This window comes from Bufo gargarizans, chromosome 8, assembly GCF_014858855.1.
Source record: "Bufo gargarizans isolate SCDJY-AF-19 chromosome 8, ASM1485885v1, whole genome shotgun sequence".
Taxonomy (NCBI): Eukaryota; Metazoa; Chordata; class Amphibia; order Anura; family Bufonidae; genus Bufo; species Bufo gargarizans.
The window spans coordinates 158,457,263-158,476,696 of record NC_058087.1 but is presented as its reverse complement, the minus strand read 5'-3'; the positions used below and the strand labels follow the sequence as shown (position 1 = coordinate 158,476,696).

General features: G+C 44.7%; 1 protein-coding gene across 1 annotated transcript in view; it reads left to right on the top strand.

Moving 5' to 3' along the window:
* Positions 1–19,434, top strand: part of ABAT (4-aminobutyrate aminotransferase) — a 164,696-nt gene that overhangs the window by 135,449 nt on the left and 9,813 nt on the right. Inside the window, exons 10-14 of the mRNA XM_044302610.1 lie at positions 3,445–3,508; positions 4,553–4,701; positions 7,018–7,155; positions 8,109–8,276; positions 14,637–14,783. Of these exons, the coding sequence (XP_044158545.1) occupies positions 3,445–3,508; positions 4,553–4,701; positions 7,018–7,155; positions 8,109–8,276; positions 14,637–14,783 (666 nt within the window). The remainder of the gene's footprint in view (positions 1–3,444; positions 3,509–4,552; positions 4,702–7,017; positions 7,156–8,108; positions 8,277–14,636; positions 14,784–19,434) is intronic.

The following is a 19,434-nucleotide window of genomic DNA, read 5'->3' as shown; positions in this document are numbered from 1 at the left end:
GGTCTATACGCTGACGACTTGAACCTAATGCAGATACCGCCCTCCCAAGAGCAATAGAGCTTATAGAACATGTTGGCTATTTCTCAGGGCTACATATAAAGTCTGCACTCATGCCTCTCTGGGAACATGATTGGCCTTTGACATACCATAACCTTCCTGTAGTAGATCACTTCAAATATTTGGGCATAGTCATCGCCAGAGACCCACTACTGTAATTCACTAAAAATATGGCTCCTCTGGAGTCCCTTTTTGTTGACAAATGTGGAAAACCCTTCCTCTGTCAATCATGGGGCGACTGAATAGCATTAAAATGATGCTACTACCTAAGGGCTTATCTGTATTGGAACATGCAGTACACCAGTTCTGCGTAGTTTTTTTGACCGCCTTCACGCCATGATGATGTCACTTTAACTTGCTATGAGCATACTACAGAGAACGAGACAGCAGGGAAGCGCCACTCTGTCTGCTTTTCTTTTTGTATTTTTTAGCAGATCAATTGAGATATTTAGCAACCTGGGTTTCACGGTCAGAACTACCCAATGCTGAATACTATGTACAGGATTACTTGCACTTAACTACTCTGTGGCCAGTGTTGGCAAGTATACATTTATTCCCCAGACGCATCCTCCAATTACACCACAAATGACAGCAGAAGAATGGCAAGAGGCACTGGCAGCTCCCACGAGAGTCTCACCCTCCATAAATAATAGGTTAATACAATAGAAGCTACCTCACTCCTACCAGATGATATAAAATGGGTAGAATTCCACAAAACAGATGTCACAGGTAACTGCAGATATCTGGCACATGATATGGGAGTGTAGTTACCTGCAGCACTTTTGGAGGGCGGTCAGAACGGTCCTTTCAACTATGGTCCCAACTCCTGTACCAATGTGTCCTAAGATATGTATTTTGGGGATCATGGATGAGGAGCTGTGGTCACATCACAATAGAATATTTCTGTGAGGGTCTCCGTTTCTATGGCGGACAGACCACCTACTATGGGACAATAGAAGTCCCTAGTGAATCAGATTGTACCTATGGAAAATATAGTTTTTAAAAATAGGGGGTGCCCCCAAAAAGAAGGTGTGGGGGGAATGGTGTTCATCTTCCTTGACATTGTCAGATAACCATATGCATTCCATTGGGACTATCGTGTAATATAATACATATACTCATCGAGATACTCTCACAACTCGAAGCCATGTCTTTATTGCTAATAGTATATGTATATAAATGTCAGACATAAATATATAAGCCAATACGTACAACAACTGTCCTTTTACGTTGATATGTAACAAGTCACTTGATCATTATATGTGCCATACCTAAATTGTTATAAAACGAGTTTAAAAAAAATATATCCTCCAGCTGGGAGTCTTCAGATTCTTTTTATGCCATGCTCCTGTCTTGCTCCTCTATGGCTGCTGGTCCTTTGGGTGTCCATTTTCAAATATTATGGGGGAGATTAATCAAAACTGCAGTAAAGGAAAACTGGATTAGTTGCCTCTAGCAACCAATAAGATTCCACCTTTCATTTTTCAGAGCACCTTTGGAAAATGAAAGGTGGAATCTGATTGGTTGCTATGGGCACCCATGCCAGTCTTCCTTTACACCAATTTTGATAAATCTCCCCCTAAATCTTTTGGACTCTAACAGATTTAGACAATAGAAAGTAGAAATAAAATATTTCTTACTAATTCAGACTTCCCTAGCGCTCTAAGGAAGTAGAAGGGTTAATGGTGTGTGTGTGGGGGTGACTGATAATAGAGGCACACACCGCTTTACTTATATCTACACCAGACCGTGCGCCCTTGTATCTGCCATATACCATGACTCTGCACCCGCACCCATAGCTGTAACAAGAGCACACTCCGTACCCAGGCCCACCACACACAAATTCCCCCAATCTTTACCCCGGTTGTCCCCTGATCCAAGTATTACCTTTGTGTAGTATCTGAGGAGACATCGGGCTGTGAGGGATCAGGGCTGAGACGTCAGTATCACAGTAAGGGCCGGCTCTTTTACTCTGTATGAACTGGAAAAACTCAGGGGAAGATTTATCATCTCCCTTGCGTCTAAAAAGTGACTCCGATTTTACGCCGCCCTCACCACATTCCTTAAAAGGGGCATGACAAGGATAGGAAGGGGCTTGGCCAGCCGCCATGACAAGTTTACCTTCATTTACACCAGTTTTTTTTTTGCTGCAAATGAAGCCAGAAATCTACGGTAGATTACTGTTTAGGCGCACGGACTGCAGGAGGGAGGATACACCTAATTTAGGCTCTATTCACACGTCTGCAAATGGGTCCGCATCCGTTCCGCAATTTTGCATTTGCGCAGCGCGGCCCCGAACTTTGGATCCGTAGCTCCTCAAAAGATAGAACATGTCCTATCCTTGTCCACAGCTGCGGACAAGAATAGGCATTCTATAGGGGTGCCGGGCGGGTGTGTTGCGGAACACACCACGGACGTGTAAATGGAGCCTTATGGTGAGGCATGCTTCAGGGTTATTAAGACTGGTGCAGAAAGCTCCCCCATAGTCTGACGGCAGAAAGGCTAATCACCTTTATAAGCAGTGCACTGTGGTCCGGGTCTGGCAACCATGCGGAGGCACGCGTGATTAGAGTAGGACTGTAAGCACCACTAGCCCAGCAGGGAACCTGGAATGTAGGTGGTCAGAGAGCGGTTCTAGAGCAGAGTCCAGGGCCCGGTGCTGGACGGGTAGGGAAGGAGAAAACTGTGCAGCCGCACAGATCTCTCAATGATTAGGCAGAGCTCTTTATGAGCACTCTATCCAATCATTAAGGCAGAGGTGAGTGGGGTCTGCCAGAGTCGGCCCCTTTGACTGCGGACTAAAAGGACCTGCAGAGACTTTTTAGGATTTTTTTTTTCCTTGTTTAAAAGTGCATCTTATAGTCCATGAATATATGTAATACGTGTTAAATAGGCTTTTTATTTTATATATATATATATATATATATATATATACACACACACACACACAGGTGAAACTCGAAAAATTAGAATATCGTGCAAAGTTCATTTATTTCAGTAATGCAACTTAAAAGGTGAAACTAACATATGAGAAAGACTCATTACATGCAAAACGAGATATTTCAAGCCTTTAGTTGTTATAATTTGGATGATTATGTCTTGCAGCTTATGAAACCCCAAAGTCTCAATTTTGAGGTTCCCTTTGCTTAGGGTATATGGATTCATTAGCTGACTAGAGTGTGACACTTTGAGCCTAGAATATTGAACCTTTTCACAAAATTCTAATTTTAAGCTGCATTAATGCAATTCCTTTTAAGTTGCATAACTGAAATCAATGGACTTTTGCACGATATTTGAGTTTCACCTGTGTGTATATATATAAAGTGCAGTTCTGAAGGGGTCCATTTTCTCCGCTTTCTACCAATTATTTTTTTTTTTTTGTTTTAGCTTCCAGGTTGTCCAGACTACAGCATTTTATCATTCATGGGAGGTTTTCATGGACGAACAATAGGTAAGACGTAGGTTTTTGTGCTTATGCTTGCAAAAGCAGTGTCCCTTTTGCTGAGGGTTACGCCAAAGAAAATTTCACACAGGCCACATATGTATGGCAGGCCACTGCCCTGGGAGCCCCGAGTCCCCTTTCTCCTCCTGCCACTGTATATAGGAGGTGTGTAGCTATACTGTGTATAGGAGTTATTAGGTAGGACTGCATATGAGAAGCATGTGAATTTTCTGCCACTAAAGGAAGCGACGTATGACATTAAAAGGGGTTGTTACATTTTTGGTAGAACCCCCTCCTCACTGGACCTGAGGAGGGAAGCATATATACCTGCTCACTGCCACTCTGTCTTGACTTGTTCTGTTCGCCACTCTTCCAGATGGATGGGGATCACGTGTGCTGCTGCAGCCAATGACTGGATGCAGCGGTGACATGTACCCCAAGCAGGCAAGTATGCATCACTCCACAGGCTCAGCAGAGAAGGGGGCTGTCAAAAATTATTTTAAAGTTGGACAACCCTATTAATGCTATAGTTATGAATGGCTTTTTGGTCAGCTAAAAGAAGTTGAACCTACTGGTAAAATATCTTTAGATAAAAATTAAATTGAGAAGCTTTATCCAATCTGCTTTCATCAGTTGCTTTTCTCTCACTAAAAAGGGCACCTACCCACACAGAATTTTTTTATGGCTTTTTTTTGCCGTTAATAAAAATGCCATAAAACCACGTTTATTTTTTCTTGGCACATGCATCTTTATGGTGTTTTTTATTCACACATGTGAAATGTGTTTTTAGGGAAAAAATAAACACTTTAGCCACAACATGCTACAATGTAAAAAAAAATGCCATGGACACAACAAAATGCCATCAATAAAGCATGTACTAAGTTTCGTATTTCCCTTAGTCTTTCAGCAAATATCTGGAGGTGGCGGTTAAAAAAAAAAAAAAAAAAAGTCCAAACCACAATAGTCAGCAAAAATACCACAGAAAAACTGTGTGAACTCAGCCTTATTGTTAATTCAATGTGTTTTCCTTATATTTTCTCTTCATTGTTATAGGGTGCTTGGCTACAACACATTCTAAGGCTATACACAAATTAGACATCCCTTCCTTTGACTGGCCAATTGCCCCCTTTCCAAGACTAAAGTACCCTCTTGAGAATTTTGTTAAGGAAAACAAAGAAGAGGAGGAGCGGTGCTTGGAAGAGGTAATGCGAGTAATGTTAGTGGTTAAAGGGCTTTGTCCAACAGAATGCAGTTTAGGATAAGGGTCCATTCACATGACCGTAGGCCATCCGTGCCTGTATTGCGGACCTCAAACAGTGGGTCTGCAATATACAGGCACCAGCTGTATGAATCCCGTATCATGGATGTGGACCCACTGACTTGAATGGATCCGCAATCCTCAAGATATGCCATGGTGCGGAACAGAGGCACAGATTGGAAGCCTACAGAAGCTATCTTTTGCCAATACAGGATTCACTTGGTCGGTGCCATACATTGCAGCATGCGCACGGATGGCTTACGTTCATGTGAATGTGCCCTTAGAAGCATGGGCTAGAAAATTTGAAAAGCATTACTTACCTCACCGATCCCCAACCGCTGCCATTTTTACACTTGCTGGGTCTCCACTTTCTGCTGCAGTCTTGACAAAAATGTATTGGAAAGACATGCCTAATCGGCAGACTACTGGCCACAGCTATGACCATGTCAGCCAGCCATCTCCCGTGTCAAGCCAGGACCAGGAAGCGGAGACCAGTGGGGACCTGGTAAGCTCTGGAACGGCATCAGTTGGGATCGTTGAGAAGAAGAATGCTTTTATTTATCTAGTTTTTTTTAACATATTACTCATCCTATATCCTTATCTAAATAAACCACCAACATGCAATATGTAAAAATAATTTTTCATGCCTGCCAAGGGTATCTGTAGCCTTTAAAGGGGTTGTCTCATCATGGACAAGGGGGGCATATCCACCACTGGAAACCGCACCTATATTGAGAACGGGGCCCCGCAAGTGAAGGAGGACGCACTGCGCATACAGAGCTGCCCTCCATTCATTTTCCATGGGGCCGGCGAATATAGCCCCATAGAAATGAATAGGAGCGGGGGCCTTGCATGCGCGGTACGCTCCTATTCACTTTGAGGAGCTGGCTTGGTGGTGGCCGGACCAGAGTCCTCCAGCCACCGCCTTGCAGGGCTCTGTTCTTCGATATAGGTGCAGGTCCCAGCGGTGGGACACGCACCTATAAGACAATGGCGGCATATCCTAGCGATATGCCCCCATTGTCTATGATGAGACAACCCCTTTAAAGAGAATGTAGAAATGTCTATGGTTTCCATTTGTGAACGCTTTATCATTTGCAGCAGGGCTAATGCAACAGATTTTTTTTTTAAAGAGGACCTTTCACCACAAAACGCAATGCAATCTGAAAGCACCATGTTATAGAGCAGGAGGAGCTGAGCAGATTGATATATAGCTTTGTGGGAAAAGATTCAATAAAACCTGTAACTTATACATTTATATCTTTGCTTTTTCCACTTCTTGTGAACAGATTTCAGTACAGGAGGGAGGTGACTGTGTAAAGCCTCATTCACACGTCTGTGTCCGTGCTCAAACCCGGGAGCAGGTGGTCAGTGATGCATCCGTGAAGGATCAGTTTTTTGCTGTCCGTGTTGCATCGGTATTTTAGTGACACTGAACAGCTGAAAAATAATTTTCAAAGCATCTCTTCTTAATGATCCGTGAAACACTGATGCAACACGGATGGCATTCGTGTTGCATCCGTGATTTCATGGCCCCATATAATGGACGTGATGGATCCATGAACACAGACAAAATAGAGTATGCTTCTGTGCTAAAACCACTGACCCACGGACCGTGCGAAAACACTGATGTGTGAATACACACATTAAAATGAATGGGGATGTGTGCTGTCGGAGGAGAACACGTACAGCACACGTCCGTGAAACCCTGACGTGTGAATGAGGCTTAAGTGTGCATACAGAGATAAGCTGCCAGTCACTCTAGCACACCTCCCTTCTGTACCGACAGCTGTTCACAGGAAGTGGAAGAGCGAAGATACGGTAAATGTATAAATTACAGGTTTTACGGAATCTTTTCCCACAAAACTATACACAAATCTGCTCCGCTCCTCCTGCTCTATGATATGCCACTTCCAGATTGCATTGCCTTTTGTGGTGACAGGACCTCTTTAAGCAGTGCTCACATGAGTATTTTCAGTGACCTGGGGTAAAAATATACAGTAGTTGTCGCCTTTTGTCTAGTGCACTCCAAGCCCGTGCAGAATCGGAAGAACGTTCAGGAATGTGGGAAAGGTTCCTGCCCATGTTCCTTGTGTCTGAGAAGTGGAATTATCACTCACACTATTCTGTGCAAAAAGGACGCTGAGCTCTTGTGCAGTTCTCAAAATACATAAAAATGTCTGGACCTAAAAATTGTTAGCGACAGATATTCAGTTGGAAATGTAAGCACGGTGTGAATTTTCTTTTAATTCGTCTTTAGGTGGAGGATCTGATTGTAAAATACAGGAAAAAGAAAAAGACCGTTGCTGGAATAGTGGTGGAACCAATCCAGTCCGAGGGAGGAGACAATCATGCTTCTGATGACTTCTTCAGGAAATTGAGTACAATCGCTAGAAAAGTAAGAAGAATATATAATTTGCGTAATATTTGCATGTACGTAGATATATTCTCCAACTTGATAATAGGGAAGCTGGGTGATTTTAGAAAAATCCCTCATTGATAGGAATGCTAACTCAAAGGAATACTTCTTCAAAGGGATTAAAATGGAGTCTTTTGGAAATAGTCCTTGTGTGGTCCATCCTAAAGAGACATCAAAGCCATTTGTCACCTCACCAGGCTCCAGCCATGAGATTTGACAAGTCGGCGTGGCTCGAGCTAGGTATCCAGACGCCTCTGTCAGATTTTTTTTATTTTATTTTTTAGAGGGTGTTTAATGGGGTTTTCTAGGAACTATTTACAATGGCAGCTTTACAAATGGTGGCAACCAGTCCTTCCACGGTGAACCCCTATAAGAACAGAACCAAAGCATTTTCGGTATAAAAACTCAAATGTTTTCATGTAATACCCTCAAAAACTGGTGTTAGGCCTAAGGGTGTAGGTGGAAAAAGGCGTTTGTTGTAGTTTTATGCCAACACATTACTGAATATTAATTAATATTGCCACACCTACATATGGGTTATATGATTTGAGGCCTAAGGGTGCACTCAGACTACTGTATATCTGGGTTCCACATCCATTCCGCAAAATTGGACTCATTCACTTCAATGAGGCCGCAAAACATGCAGACAGCACACCGTGTGGTTTCCGCATCCGTAGTTCCATTCTGCGGCCCCACAAAAAATAAACAGCATGTCCGTGATTGCAGTCAATATTAGGCATTTCTATCACAGTGCTGGCTTTGTGCGGTCCACAAAATGTGGAATGCACATGGCCGGTATCCGTGTTTTGCAGATCCACAATTTTAGGACCGCAAAATGCTTACGGCCATCTGGATGAGCCCTAATGAGAATGAATCTGCAGTTTGTCCTTGTATGTTTCTGTGGACCATCCTGATACAAATCTGTTTTCCAGCATGGATGTGCTTTTTTGGTGGATGAAGTTCAAACAGGAGGAGGAGCTACTGGTAAATTTTGGGCGCATGAACATTGGGGCATGGATGATCCAGCTGATGTGGTTTCCTTCAGCAAGAAAATGATGACAGGAGGATTTTACCATAAGGAAGAAATGAGGCCTAATGCAGTAAGTAGTTTAAATGTGGCAGTGTCAGGCTACCTTCACATCCGTCATGGACCAGCAAAAACGCTTCCGTTACTGATAATACAACCATCTGCATCTGTTAGGAAGGGATCCGGTTGTGTTATCTTTAAAATAGCAATGACGGATCCGTCATGAACACCATTGAAAGTCAATGGGGGACTGATCCGTCCTCTTTGACTTAAATTGTGAGTCATGACGGATCCGTCTTGCTCCGCACCACATCGTGGACAGAAAAACACTACTTGCAGCGTTATTCTGTCCGCGATGGAGATGCAACCAAATGGAATGGAATACATTCTGGTGCATTCCATTTAGTTCAGTTCAGTTTTGTCCCCATTGACAATGAATGGGGACAAAACAAGCGTTTTCCCCCCGCTATGACGGACCTCAATAGTGGAAAGGGAAAACGCTGGTGTGAAAGTAGCCTTATTCTATACGAAGCACAGCAATGGCCAAAGTAAACACATATGTCTACCATGAAATCTTTAGATACTGTGCATCTTGAGAGGTCCATTATGTTGTTGCCTGTTTTTCAGTATATGCTTTCTCTAACGTGTCTGTTTGCAGACTGGCAAGTTTAGCGCACTGAAGGCGTTCTCTGTGATGCACGTTCTATTTCCCTCTCCTTTCGCTCAGGACTCTAGTTGGTATTACTGTGTCTCACCATCTTCCCTCTGTCACACTGACATTGCATGCCCACTGCGGCTGATCCGTGAGCGAAACCTAAGGGAGCAGATAAATAGCGGTGCACCATTCTGCTTTATGTTGTGACCGCTGCGGTCCACAAGATTGCAACTCTATGTACTGGCGTGTACCGCAGCTGTAGAGCCATAGATAATATGTGTTGTTTTAGTTCTGTTACAGAAAGTGTCCATGTAGGATAGGCCTTATTCATATCTGTCCAGAAGGAATAACACAGGAGCATCACAACACCGATTTCATCCAGAATTGGTATATCGCGGGTAATAAAAAGATTTACCGGACATGTCAGCTGAGGTGACAGATCATCTAAAAAGCTTTCTATATACTTAAAGGGGTTGTCTTATCTCAATGGGGTCATATTGCTCCTCTATCGGGACTGGAGCCCCACAAAGTCCGGCCACCACCAAGCGCTCTCCCCATAGAAGTGAATGGGAGCACACGCATAACCGCCCACCACTCCCATTCACCTCCATGAGCCTGGCAAAAATAGCCGAACCAGCGCTCGCCTCGCATGTGCAGTGTGCCCTCCACCACTTTCTGGGCACCCTTCTCAATATAGGTGCAGGTCCCAGCGCCTGCACCTATCATATAATGGGGGCGTATCCTAGCGATATGCCCCCATTGTCTGAGATGAGATGAGAATAACCCTTTAATGTTCTTTTACACTGGACGATATTACAGCAGGTTATCAGGAAGGAAGCGTTCCTTCCCAACAATCTGCTGATCGGTAGCGGAGGAGACCACTGTATTTACATGCAGCAATCTACTCCATAGGGCTTTTCCCCATAAGGACGCATTTGTTGGCAGGAGAACCGGCATGATCTGCTGCCGCCGGTAAACGATAATTTTTGCGTGCACACAAAGGATCGTATTACCCGATGAACTAACGTTTCACTCGTTCATCTGGTAATCGGTGGTGCATTTACACTGCCTGATCATCGCTAACGAGCGGTACAATGAATGCTCGTTAGTGATAATATGTGCGATTCCCGGCCCGTGTAAAGGGTCCTTTATCTTCCTTGCTTCTGAGCTTCAGCTGAAGAGGAGCCCAGGAGTGAGGAACCATTATCTACTGCGTCAATCTATTAGTGGTCCAGAGAGGGATGATTGCTCCCATCGCCCCCTGATACTTAAATCCACCCCTTGTTACTCAGTGTATTTATGTGAGGAAACATCAGGTTAGAACTTCACTTAAAGGGAATGTGTCACCAAACATTGTTTTTTAAAATCGGATAGTGACACGTATCATTATTTCGAATGTGTTTTTATTTTCTGATTGGAGATTTTTAAAAAAAAATTAAATTCCATTTCCTGAACATGAAGTGGCGGCCATCTTACCTGAGCTGTTAGTGGTATTTAGAGAGATGCTTTACAACAGCCACCATAGACTTGAGGGACCTTATTGACTTCAATAGAAAAGCTTTGTAGGCATGCTCTGTGACGTGTGCAGAGGTCAGGTGGGGGTAGATAAGCTGTGATATCACCTATCTTTCCAGTGTTAACCAGAGACGTGCTGGGATGGTAGTGGGGAGCGCTGTCAGCAGCTCTAATACACTTAGGCCTCATGCACATGGCCGTTGTGCGGCCGTTCCTTGCATTGCGGACCGCAAATGCGGTCCCCAATGCACGGGCAGCATCCGTGCAGCGGGCCGGACCCATTCAACTTGAATGGGTCCATGTTATGTCCACACCGTGAAAAAATATGACGTCATATTTTTTTGGGGGCGGTGCAGAACCACGGAAAGAAACACCACGGAAGCACTTCGTAGTACTTCAGTTGTTCCGTTCCGTGAATCCGTTCCGCATCTCCGTAATTGCAGACCCATTCAAGTGAATGGGTCTGCATCCGTGATGCGGGGTGCGGGCCGCAATATGGCCACGGCATGAGACCTTATAGGGAGGCAGGGCTGTGGTAAGGAGGCTGAGATTAGGGCATTAGGAGACCAGAGGCTGGATGAGAAGCCTCTGCATCATACACTTATCCGGTGTGGTAGAAGACTCAGGGTATGTTCACATGGCAAAATCTGCTGTGGTGGATTTACAAGTTGTTGTTTTTTTGTGTTTTAGAAGAGTTTTTGCCAGTGTTTTTCTAATCCAGCCCTTGGGTGGGATAATTCAGTGGCAGAAAAGCCTGTAAAACCTCTTCTAAAACGGCTAGCATCTCCATTGACTTCAGTGCAGAAACCACTAACGATCTGCTTCTAAGGAGTAACATGCCACTTCAGAAGTGGCGGAAAAAAATGCTGAGCAACCTTCAGTTAGAGGGATGCTAAGGAGAGACTTACCATGTAGTTTTCTAATAAAAATGACCATATTTCCCTAATAAAGTATATTAAACTCAGCGGGGGAATTTATCATATATATCCTATGCTCTACCAGAAGATGCGCTTAAAGGGGTTCTCCCATGAAAAAAAATCCACAGTTTTCAAACCAGCACCTGGATCTGAATACTTTTGTAATTGCATGTAATTAAAAATGTAGTATAGCCACTGTTTTTCAATAAAATCTATCTGTACAGCGCCATCTGCTGTTTACTCTTATTCTAATTTCTCTGTCCTGCTCACTGAGATGGAAGCACATGCTCAGTTCTATCCTTCATCTGCCACCAGCTGCAGCAGAAAGGACACACCCCTGAGAGTGCACATCCCCTAAGCAGACAGCTTGAAATAAATCTAGATTCTAGAAGAACAATTGACGCAGTAAAGGGGAAGATCTCTGGATCCATGTGAGGTACAGGGCTGGTTCTAGCTTTGTTAGAAAGACATTGTCATGTACTATATGATGTCTTATTTTCAATTTTTACATTAATTATGAGATAACCCCTTTCATTTATGACGAGGCTCAGGTGCATCCTCCTGCAGTTTGTGTGCCTAGACGGAAATCTACGCTGGCTCCAAGCTGTCGTAGATTTCAGTAGGAAATGTGCCAGGCCCGTTGGTCCCAGTCCCTCCTTCACAACGCCTCCTTCTCAAAAAGTGGCTACCGCGGCATAGGAACTCCATTTGTGCCTAGATTTAGGTACATTGACAGTTAAAAAATCGTAAACGCAGGGCTTGCGACTTTTTTTATGCTAGAAAAGATAAATTCCCCCCACTGTCACTACACATCGAAAAGTGAATTGATAGTAATGCTTAAAATAAATGGGGTTCAACTCTTCATGTTCTTTAAGCAAATCTTGCCCCAAACTGCATAATCTGCTCCCCCAAAGATTTGTATATGAAAACATTGATGGTTCAGCTTCTATTCAGCATTACATGTATTAAAGAGGACCTTTCACCGGTCCTGACATTGCCATATAAATAGCTGGCAGGGTAGGGCATACTGATATCTGATATCGCGTATTACTTTTTCTTTGCTGCTGCTCCGTTACCCCCACTGTGCCCCCCGTTCTGGTTTCCTGCCTGGTATGTAAATCCACACCATCGGTACAGGGAGGAGGAGACGGCCGTGTTTCTCAAGGGAGGTCTCCTTCTCCAGTGGCGGTGACGCTCTCTACTGTGATTGGGCAGCTCACAGCCAAGGAGAAGGAGACGCCCCTTGAGAAACACGGCTGTCTCCTCCTCCCTGTACCGATGGTATGGATTTACATACCAGGCAGGAAACCAGAACAGGGGGCACAGTGGGGGAACGGAGCAGCGCACACAAAAAGTAATAAGCGATATCAGTATGCCCTACTCTGCCAGCTATTTATATAGTAATGTCAGGACCGGTGAAAGGTCCTCTTTAAGCCACCACTACATTTACTTCTGTATCAGTGTACAGCGTGATACATGTATTTATTTGTATTCTACTGTTTTTCTATACAAAATAGAAACTGATTTAAAACAAGGTAAATGTTCAGCCTAAGCAGTGATTTGGGATTGGCTTTTTAGTAAGGGCTCAGTGATTTTCTTATCTCGCGGCTGCAGCTTGTGTAGGTGCAATATCTTTCCTTGGTCCTCAGTATAGAAAAGGTGATAGAGCGGACTCCTTCCTGCCGAGGTTGTCTGATCGCCTCCTTGTAGGCTTATAGTCCAATTTAAATTCATCCAGAGTAAATGAATGCAGCCGCATAATAGCAAATGTCAGCATAATTGAAGCAGATCAGATAACCGATTGTGCCTTGCTTATGTGTATGTGAAGCTAAAACACATAATCCATCATTTCAGTAGAAAGGTCTTATCGTTGCATGCTGTGTATTATAAGTACAGGGCATAAGATGGTCAGAGCACCGGAGCTGAAAAACACTTATCCCTCCTTAAAGGGGTTATGCCTTAATTAACGGGAAAAAAATCTGATATCATATAGTACATGACAGTCTCATTCAACAAGCCCTGTACCTCCCATGGATCCAGAACTCTCCTCATTCATGCCTCCAGTGGCTCTTCTAGATTCTCTTCAGGTCTGCAGCTCAAGGGGCATGTCCTTTCTGAGGAGATGTGTCCTTTCTGCTGCAGCTCAGGTCAGGAGGTGAGTCTTTTTAGAGACCGCTCTCTCCCTGTTACAGCTCAGGAGGCATGTCCTTTCTGCAACAACTCTCCCTTTTACAGCTCAGGGGGTGTGTCCTTTCTGCTCTCGTCCTGTAACAGTCTAAAAGATCTGGCTGGTGGCAGTTGAAGGCTGGAACTGAGCGCTTATCAGGAGCGCACATTACTATACAGATTAAACAAAAAGAGGCGCCATTAGGGTCTATTCACACGTCCGAAAATGGGTCCGCATCCATTCCGCAATATCGGGAACAGGTGCGGACCCATTCATTCTCTATGGGGCCGGAAGAGATGCGGAGAGCACACTACGTGCTCTCCGCATCCGCATTTCTGGAGCGCGGCCCCGAACTTCTGGGCCGCGGCTCCGCAAAAAAAAAATAGAACATGTCCTATTGTCCGCAATACACTACGGACGTGTGAATGGACCCTTATAATGAATTTATGAGAGTATCTCACAACTGAAGCATTTTTGAAACTGAAAGTAAATTACAAAAGTTATTTGTTCATCTGCTGATTTATATAATGGTGGAACAATCCCTTAAACATAATATACATGCAATGAGAAGCACCTACTGCTTGACAGAGGGGGTCCTCACACAGTGAATACACTGGTCCAGGGACTATATACACAGATGTAGCAGAGCTGTGTTTGGTTGCACAGTAATATAATGTTTTCATAGTCGAGTTAACCTATTGCAAACATGGATTCATACACCTGGTTGATTGAATGAAGACATTTTTATCTCTTCAAATGTGTCCATTGCCAATCACAAGCAACACATACAGATATGCCATTTTCACTGATTCATTCATCGGGCGATCCTGTCATTTGTGCAGGCACATCAATCATGGTTTCTGGGCAGCAGATTGTGCGGTCTAAACTGCGATCTGCTGCCCAGAAACCATGATTCTCTGAACGAGCAGCCGACTGTCGGGAAGGAACGCTCTTACATAATGCGGTGTAAACCCACCTTACATTGTGTTCTTATGAATGTGCCCCTGCTGATACCTTGTATTTGTGGTTTGCCATTGCACAAGGTGTTATTTCTTCATCAGATTGCTGGGGGTGCACTGACATTTGACCTCCCCTGCCCGGCCTTCAGGATATGAATGTCAGATTGTCCTATTGATTGCTTTCTGATTAGGTTCCATTCTTTCTCTTGTATTTCATTAGCCATACCGAATATTCAACACCTGGCTTGGGGACCCCTCTAAAACACTCCTATTGTCTGAAGTTCTAAACGTCATCAAGCGTGAAGACCTCGTAAAAAACGCTGTCCAAGCAGGAAAAGTTCTTCTAGATGGACTTCTAGATTTCCAGGTGACAATCGATTGTATAATTATTGTCTTTTCCTTTCATATCTGGATTCACTGGTACTTCCGTCAATTAGAAAATGCAATCCGTTCTAATGAAAGGGATTGTCCAGTTACCGTGGAGTTAGTAAACCAGAATGGCTTACAAAACTAAAAGGTTTTACCCATTGTTACTGATCTCCTGACGCTCCAGTTCTCGTGTTACTTTCTGAGCCAATCACTGGCAGAGGAAGCTCCCCACCTGTAGACCCAGGGGCTGTCATATCAGGAGCAGCAGGGCATTGGTAAGGGGAGAGTATCACCTTATTTTGACTCTTTAAAAAAAAAAAAACTGATCGCCAAGCTGTATTACGTATATCTTTGGCGGTAAAAGGGTTTATGGGGAAGTATCCTTAAAACAGGTCAGTGGGTTGGAAATAAATAAAATAAAAGGCATATTCAATTCACTCATTCATCCGCTGTGCCTGGTCTCCTAATGCCACAATGACGTCCTGGCACAGACTCACTGGCTGTAGGGTCACCATGTTCCTATAGTCAGACATAATCATTGCAGCAGGAAGTAAAGAACGGTGAGATACCGGAGAGCCCTGCAATTAGAGCGAAGGGCATCGGTAAAATATTGCTATTTTTATTTATTTTCAACATACCTGTTCTTAATGATATTTTCCTGACTTGTCTGTTTTAGTGACTATTTGCATTCCTTATGTAATCACATTTCTGAAGCATCTTTGTGTTGTGCCATTCCTTTATTATTCCCGCTTGAAGTTATGAATGAATTGCTAGCAGTTTGCAATGAAGGCCCAGCTGGGTGTTACCAGTTGGGGATGTGTCCCTGCACAGTCTAATACTGGCAGCACTGATTGGATACTGTCAGACTGTGCAGGTACACCCCCCCCCAAACTGGTAACATCCATCTGGATCTTCATTTCAAACTGCTAGTAGTTAATTTATAACTTCTAGCAGGAATAATATCGGAATGGCACATCAGAGTCATAACAATAGATTGACCATAATTGGGGAATGCAAGTACTGTAGTTGTTAAAGGAATTAGGTGCATATTTGTTGCAATAATGGCGTCACCATTGCTCTTGTTGAACCCAAGCTCCACTCTTTTCTGTGGCCAGCCCTTCCCTGACGGATTTGATTGACAGGATCAGTCAGTGGCAAAGCAGCAAGGGTGGGGCTGGCCACAGAAAGGAGTGGAGCTTGGGTGCAACAAGAGCAATGGTGATGCCATTATTGCACCAAAGGACTAATTTGCATAGTAAGAAAAAGTCTCTTAACTCAGGGACGGAGCCTCAGATCAACAAAGAAAAACAGAGTTTTAATTAGGTCAACCTCCAGACATGTCAGGTTTGAGGTCTCCCTCTGGTCTGGTTTACCTCGCTGAGACAATGACATACCGCACCTGCTCTGTATTCCATGAATGAGTCGGTAGTAACACCGCAGTGACACTAATAGGATGGGTGCGAAGCTGAAGAATGAGAACATTACTCATATCAATGGCAAGAAACATCAGACGTTATCAAGTGTTCGTCCTCCGTCATTGAGCTTGGAATAACCCCTGTCTACACCACAGAGCACTGATTTCTTTATGAGATTTATTGCTGCAGCGAGCACCTGTGCCCTGTGTAGCCCGCATCCTCCTCCGCAGCTCATGTTCACTCCCATTCACAATCCTTCATGGCCCATTGAGCTGTAACAAAGACACAGTGCAGTCAGCAGATGGTGAAGATGGTGTCTTCTGGCCCTGCATTATACCTCTGTAAATCTGCTGGTTGTGCCATCTACTGCTTTCCTGCCTGCCATGAAGGATGGGTTTAAAGGCGCCATACCATAATAAGTCTGTCACATTGGCGTGTTTACTGATTGTCTTCCTCCTGATAAAATATAGGTAGTAGGCCAGTTCACATAAATCCATGCTGAATCCGATCAAATCTATGAGGCCTTCTATAGCTACAGTTAAGTCCAGGAATATTTGGACAGTGACACAATCTTCATGATTTCGGCTCTGCATGTCGCCACCACATTGGACTTAAATTAAACAACTGAGATGCAATTGAGTGTAGACTTTCAGGTTTAATTCAAGGGGTTGAACAAAAATATTTTGTTAACCCCTTAGTGACCACCCATACGAGTTTTTACGGCGATCACTAAGGGGCTTTGGGCTGAAGCACCGCCTTTTTACGGCGGCACTTTAGCCCAAGTTAGAGATAAAATCAATCGCTGTAGCTCTGTGCCCGCTGCTACCGGAGGTAGCTGAGGGCTCGGGGCAGTGATCAGAGACCGTGACAAGCGGTCTCTGATCACGTGATCGCCGTGATACACTTTATCACGGCGATCACAGAAAATGCCGGCAGCGGAGCTGCCCACACTAAACTTTCTCCCTCCTCTCACGTAAGGCTACTTTCACACTAGCGTTCTGCTGTCCGCTCGTGAGCTCCGTTTGAAGGAGCTCACGAGCGGAGCAGAACGCTTCCGTCCAGCCCTGATGCAGTCTGAATGGACGCGGATCCGCTCAGACTGCATCAGTCTGGCGGCGTTCAGCCTCCGCTCCGCTCGCCTCCGCACGGCCAGGCAGACAGCTGAACGCTGCTTGCAGCGTTCAGCTGTCCGCCTGGCCGTGTGGAGGCGTGCGGATCCGTCCAGACTTACAATGTAAGTCAATGGGAACGGATCCGCTTGAAGATGACACCATATGGCTCAATCTTCAAGCGGATCCGTCCCCCATTGACTTTACATTGAAAGTCTGAACGGATCCGCTCAGGCTACTTTCGCACTTAGAAATTTTTCTAAGTTATTAATGCAGACGGATCCGTACTGAACGGAGCCTCCGTCTGCATTAATATGATCGGATCCGTTCAGAACGGATCCGATCAAACGCAAGTGTGAAAGTAGCCTAAGAGAGCAGGGAGAAAGTCTCCGGTGCAGCGATCGGGTCCCCCAGCGCTTCTGGTCCTAAGCTGGGTCCTGATCCTCAAACCCCCCCCCCCCCCTTACCCTCAATAAAGATGGCGTCAGTGGCCCGGCGCATGCGCAGACTGAAAGCGGGTGTCAGTCATTTGCTGTCCATTACCAGTCTACTAGGGATGGTCAGTTATTTTAATTTCTTTCTGAGCTGTACAGAAAAAAAAATGGCTCAGAGGTTATTCAGTGCAGAGCACGCATATGAATTTCTCTGCTCTGACCACTCTGAATCTGACACTTCAGAGGCGGAAATATTTTCAGATATCGGGGACTCCGATTCCATCCTCAGACCCCATAGCCCTATGGTGGTAGAAGTCGCCACCTCCTCTCATTCTCCACCCAGCGGTCCCGTCCCTTCTGCTACGTAGGTTCCTACCACTTCATTTTCCCCCCAAATTTCCCAATTTTTATCCACTCCCCAAATTAATGTGGATGTTGCCAATTTTACCCCTCATGATTTTTTTTCATTTATTTGTGGATGATAACGTCCTTGAGTTAATTGTGCAGCAAACTAATTTGTATGCCACACAGTTTGCTGTACAAAAGCCCAGGTCTATTTATGTAAGATGGTGGACCCCCACAAGTGTCTCTGAAATAAAAAAAAACATTTGGAGCTTACCCTGGACATGGGCATCGTAAAAAAAAAACTCTGTCCGATCCTATTGGGCTGCGAGTACTGTCCACTCAACCCCTGTGTTTGCAGCAGTTATGTCCCGTAACCTCTATGAAGTCCTAATGTGGTTCATGCATTTTTCTGACAATTCCCAAGTCCCCCCCAGAACTGACCCAGCCTTCGACCGCCTAAATAAATTGAGACCCCTTATTTCCCTCCTTACAGATTTATTCTTGAAATTATATACCCCTGAAAAAAAATTATCCGTTGATGAGTCCCTTTTTAGTTTTAAAGGCCACCTTTCCTTCCGTCAATATATTCCCTCCAAGCGTGCCAGATATGGGGTAAAATTGTATAAGGTGTGCGAGAGCACAACCGGCTACACCTGTGGTCTGTCTATTTATGAGGGCAAAGACTCCCAACTTAACCCCCCAGGTGCCATGGCCATGACCGTGACTCCTGAACCGCATGCGGTTGTCAGCGGTTTACTTTGGTTGTCAATCACAGGTGAGGGCTGTGGTATTTGCCTCACCTGTGGTTGCCGCTGGCAACAGTATGTATGTGGCAGCTTGCTATGCTGTGCATGCGGTTGTGTGTGATATCTGTGTATGTGTGCACTTGTGTTTATGTATTGTGTGCACGTCCCCTTTAAGTTGGTGTTTCCCTTCCCTGGTGCTGGAAGGGTTAACTCCCTTCCCAGTGTGTGTGTGTGTGTGTGTCACTGGGTGTGTCCGACTGTGGGGTGTGGCTTCTTGGCCTATAAAGCCTCACTGTTAGCTCAGGTCTGAGGGTTGCTTCAGCCATGCTTTGCTGGAGCAGCCTCCTGTGTTTTCCACCTGCCAGTGAGAGCCACCCCTGTGGTCATAAAGATATCGTCATTATGTTTATGTCTTCTTGTGTGTGATGTTGTATGTGATGTTCTGTTGGGACCTTCCTTGTGATTTTGTGCAGTTTACAGTTCTGGATTCCTGTTTGCACAGGGATTCAGTCAGCAAGCCTGTGGCAGGTTGGTGGAACTACTAGTTCGCCTGCCATACCCGTAAGGCTGTATGTGTTCCCCTTTTCCCAGCAGCTTGGC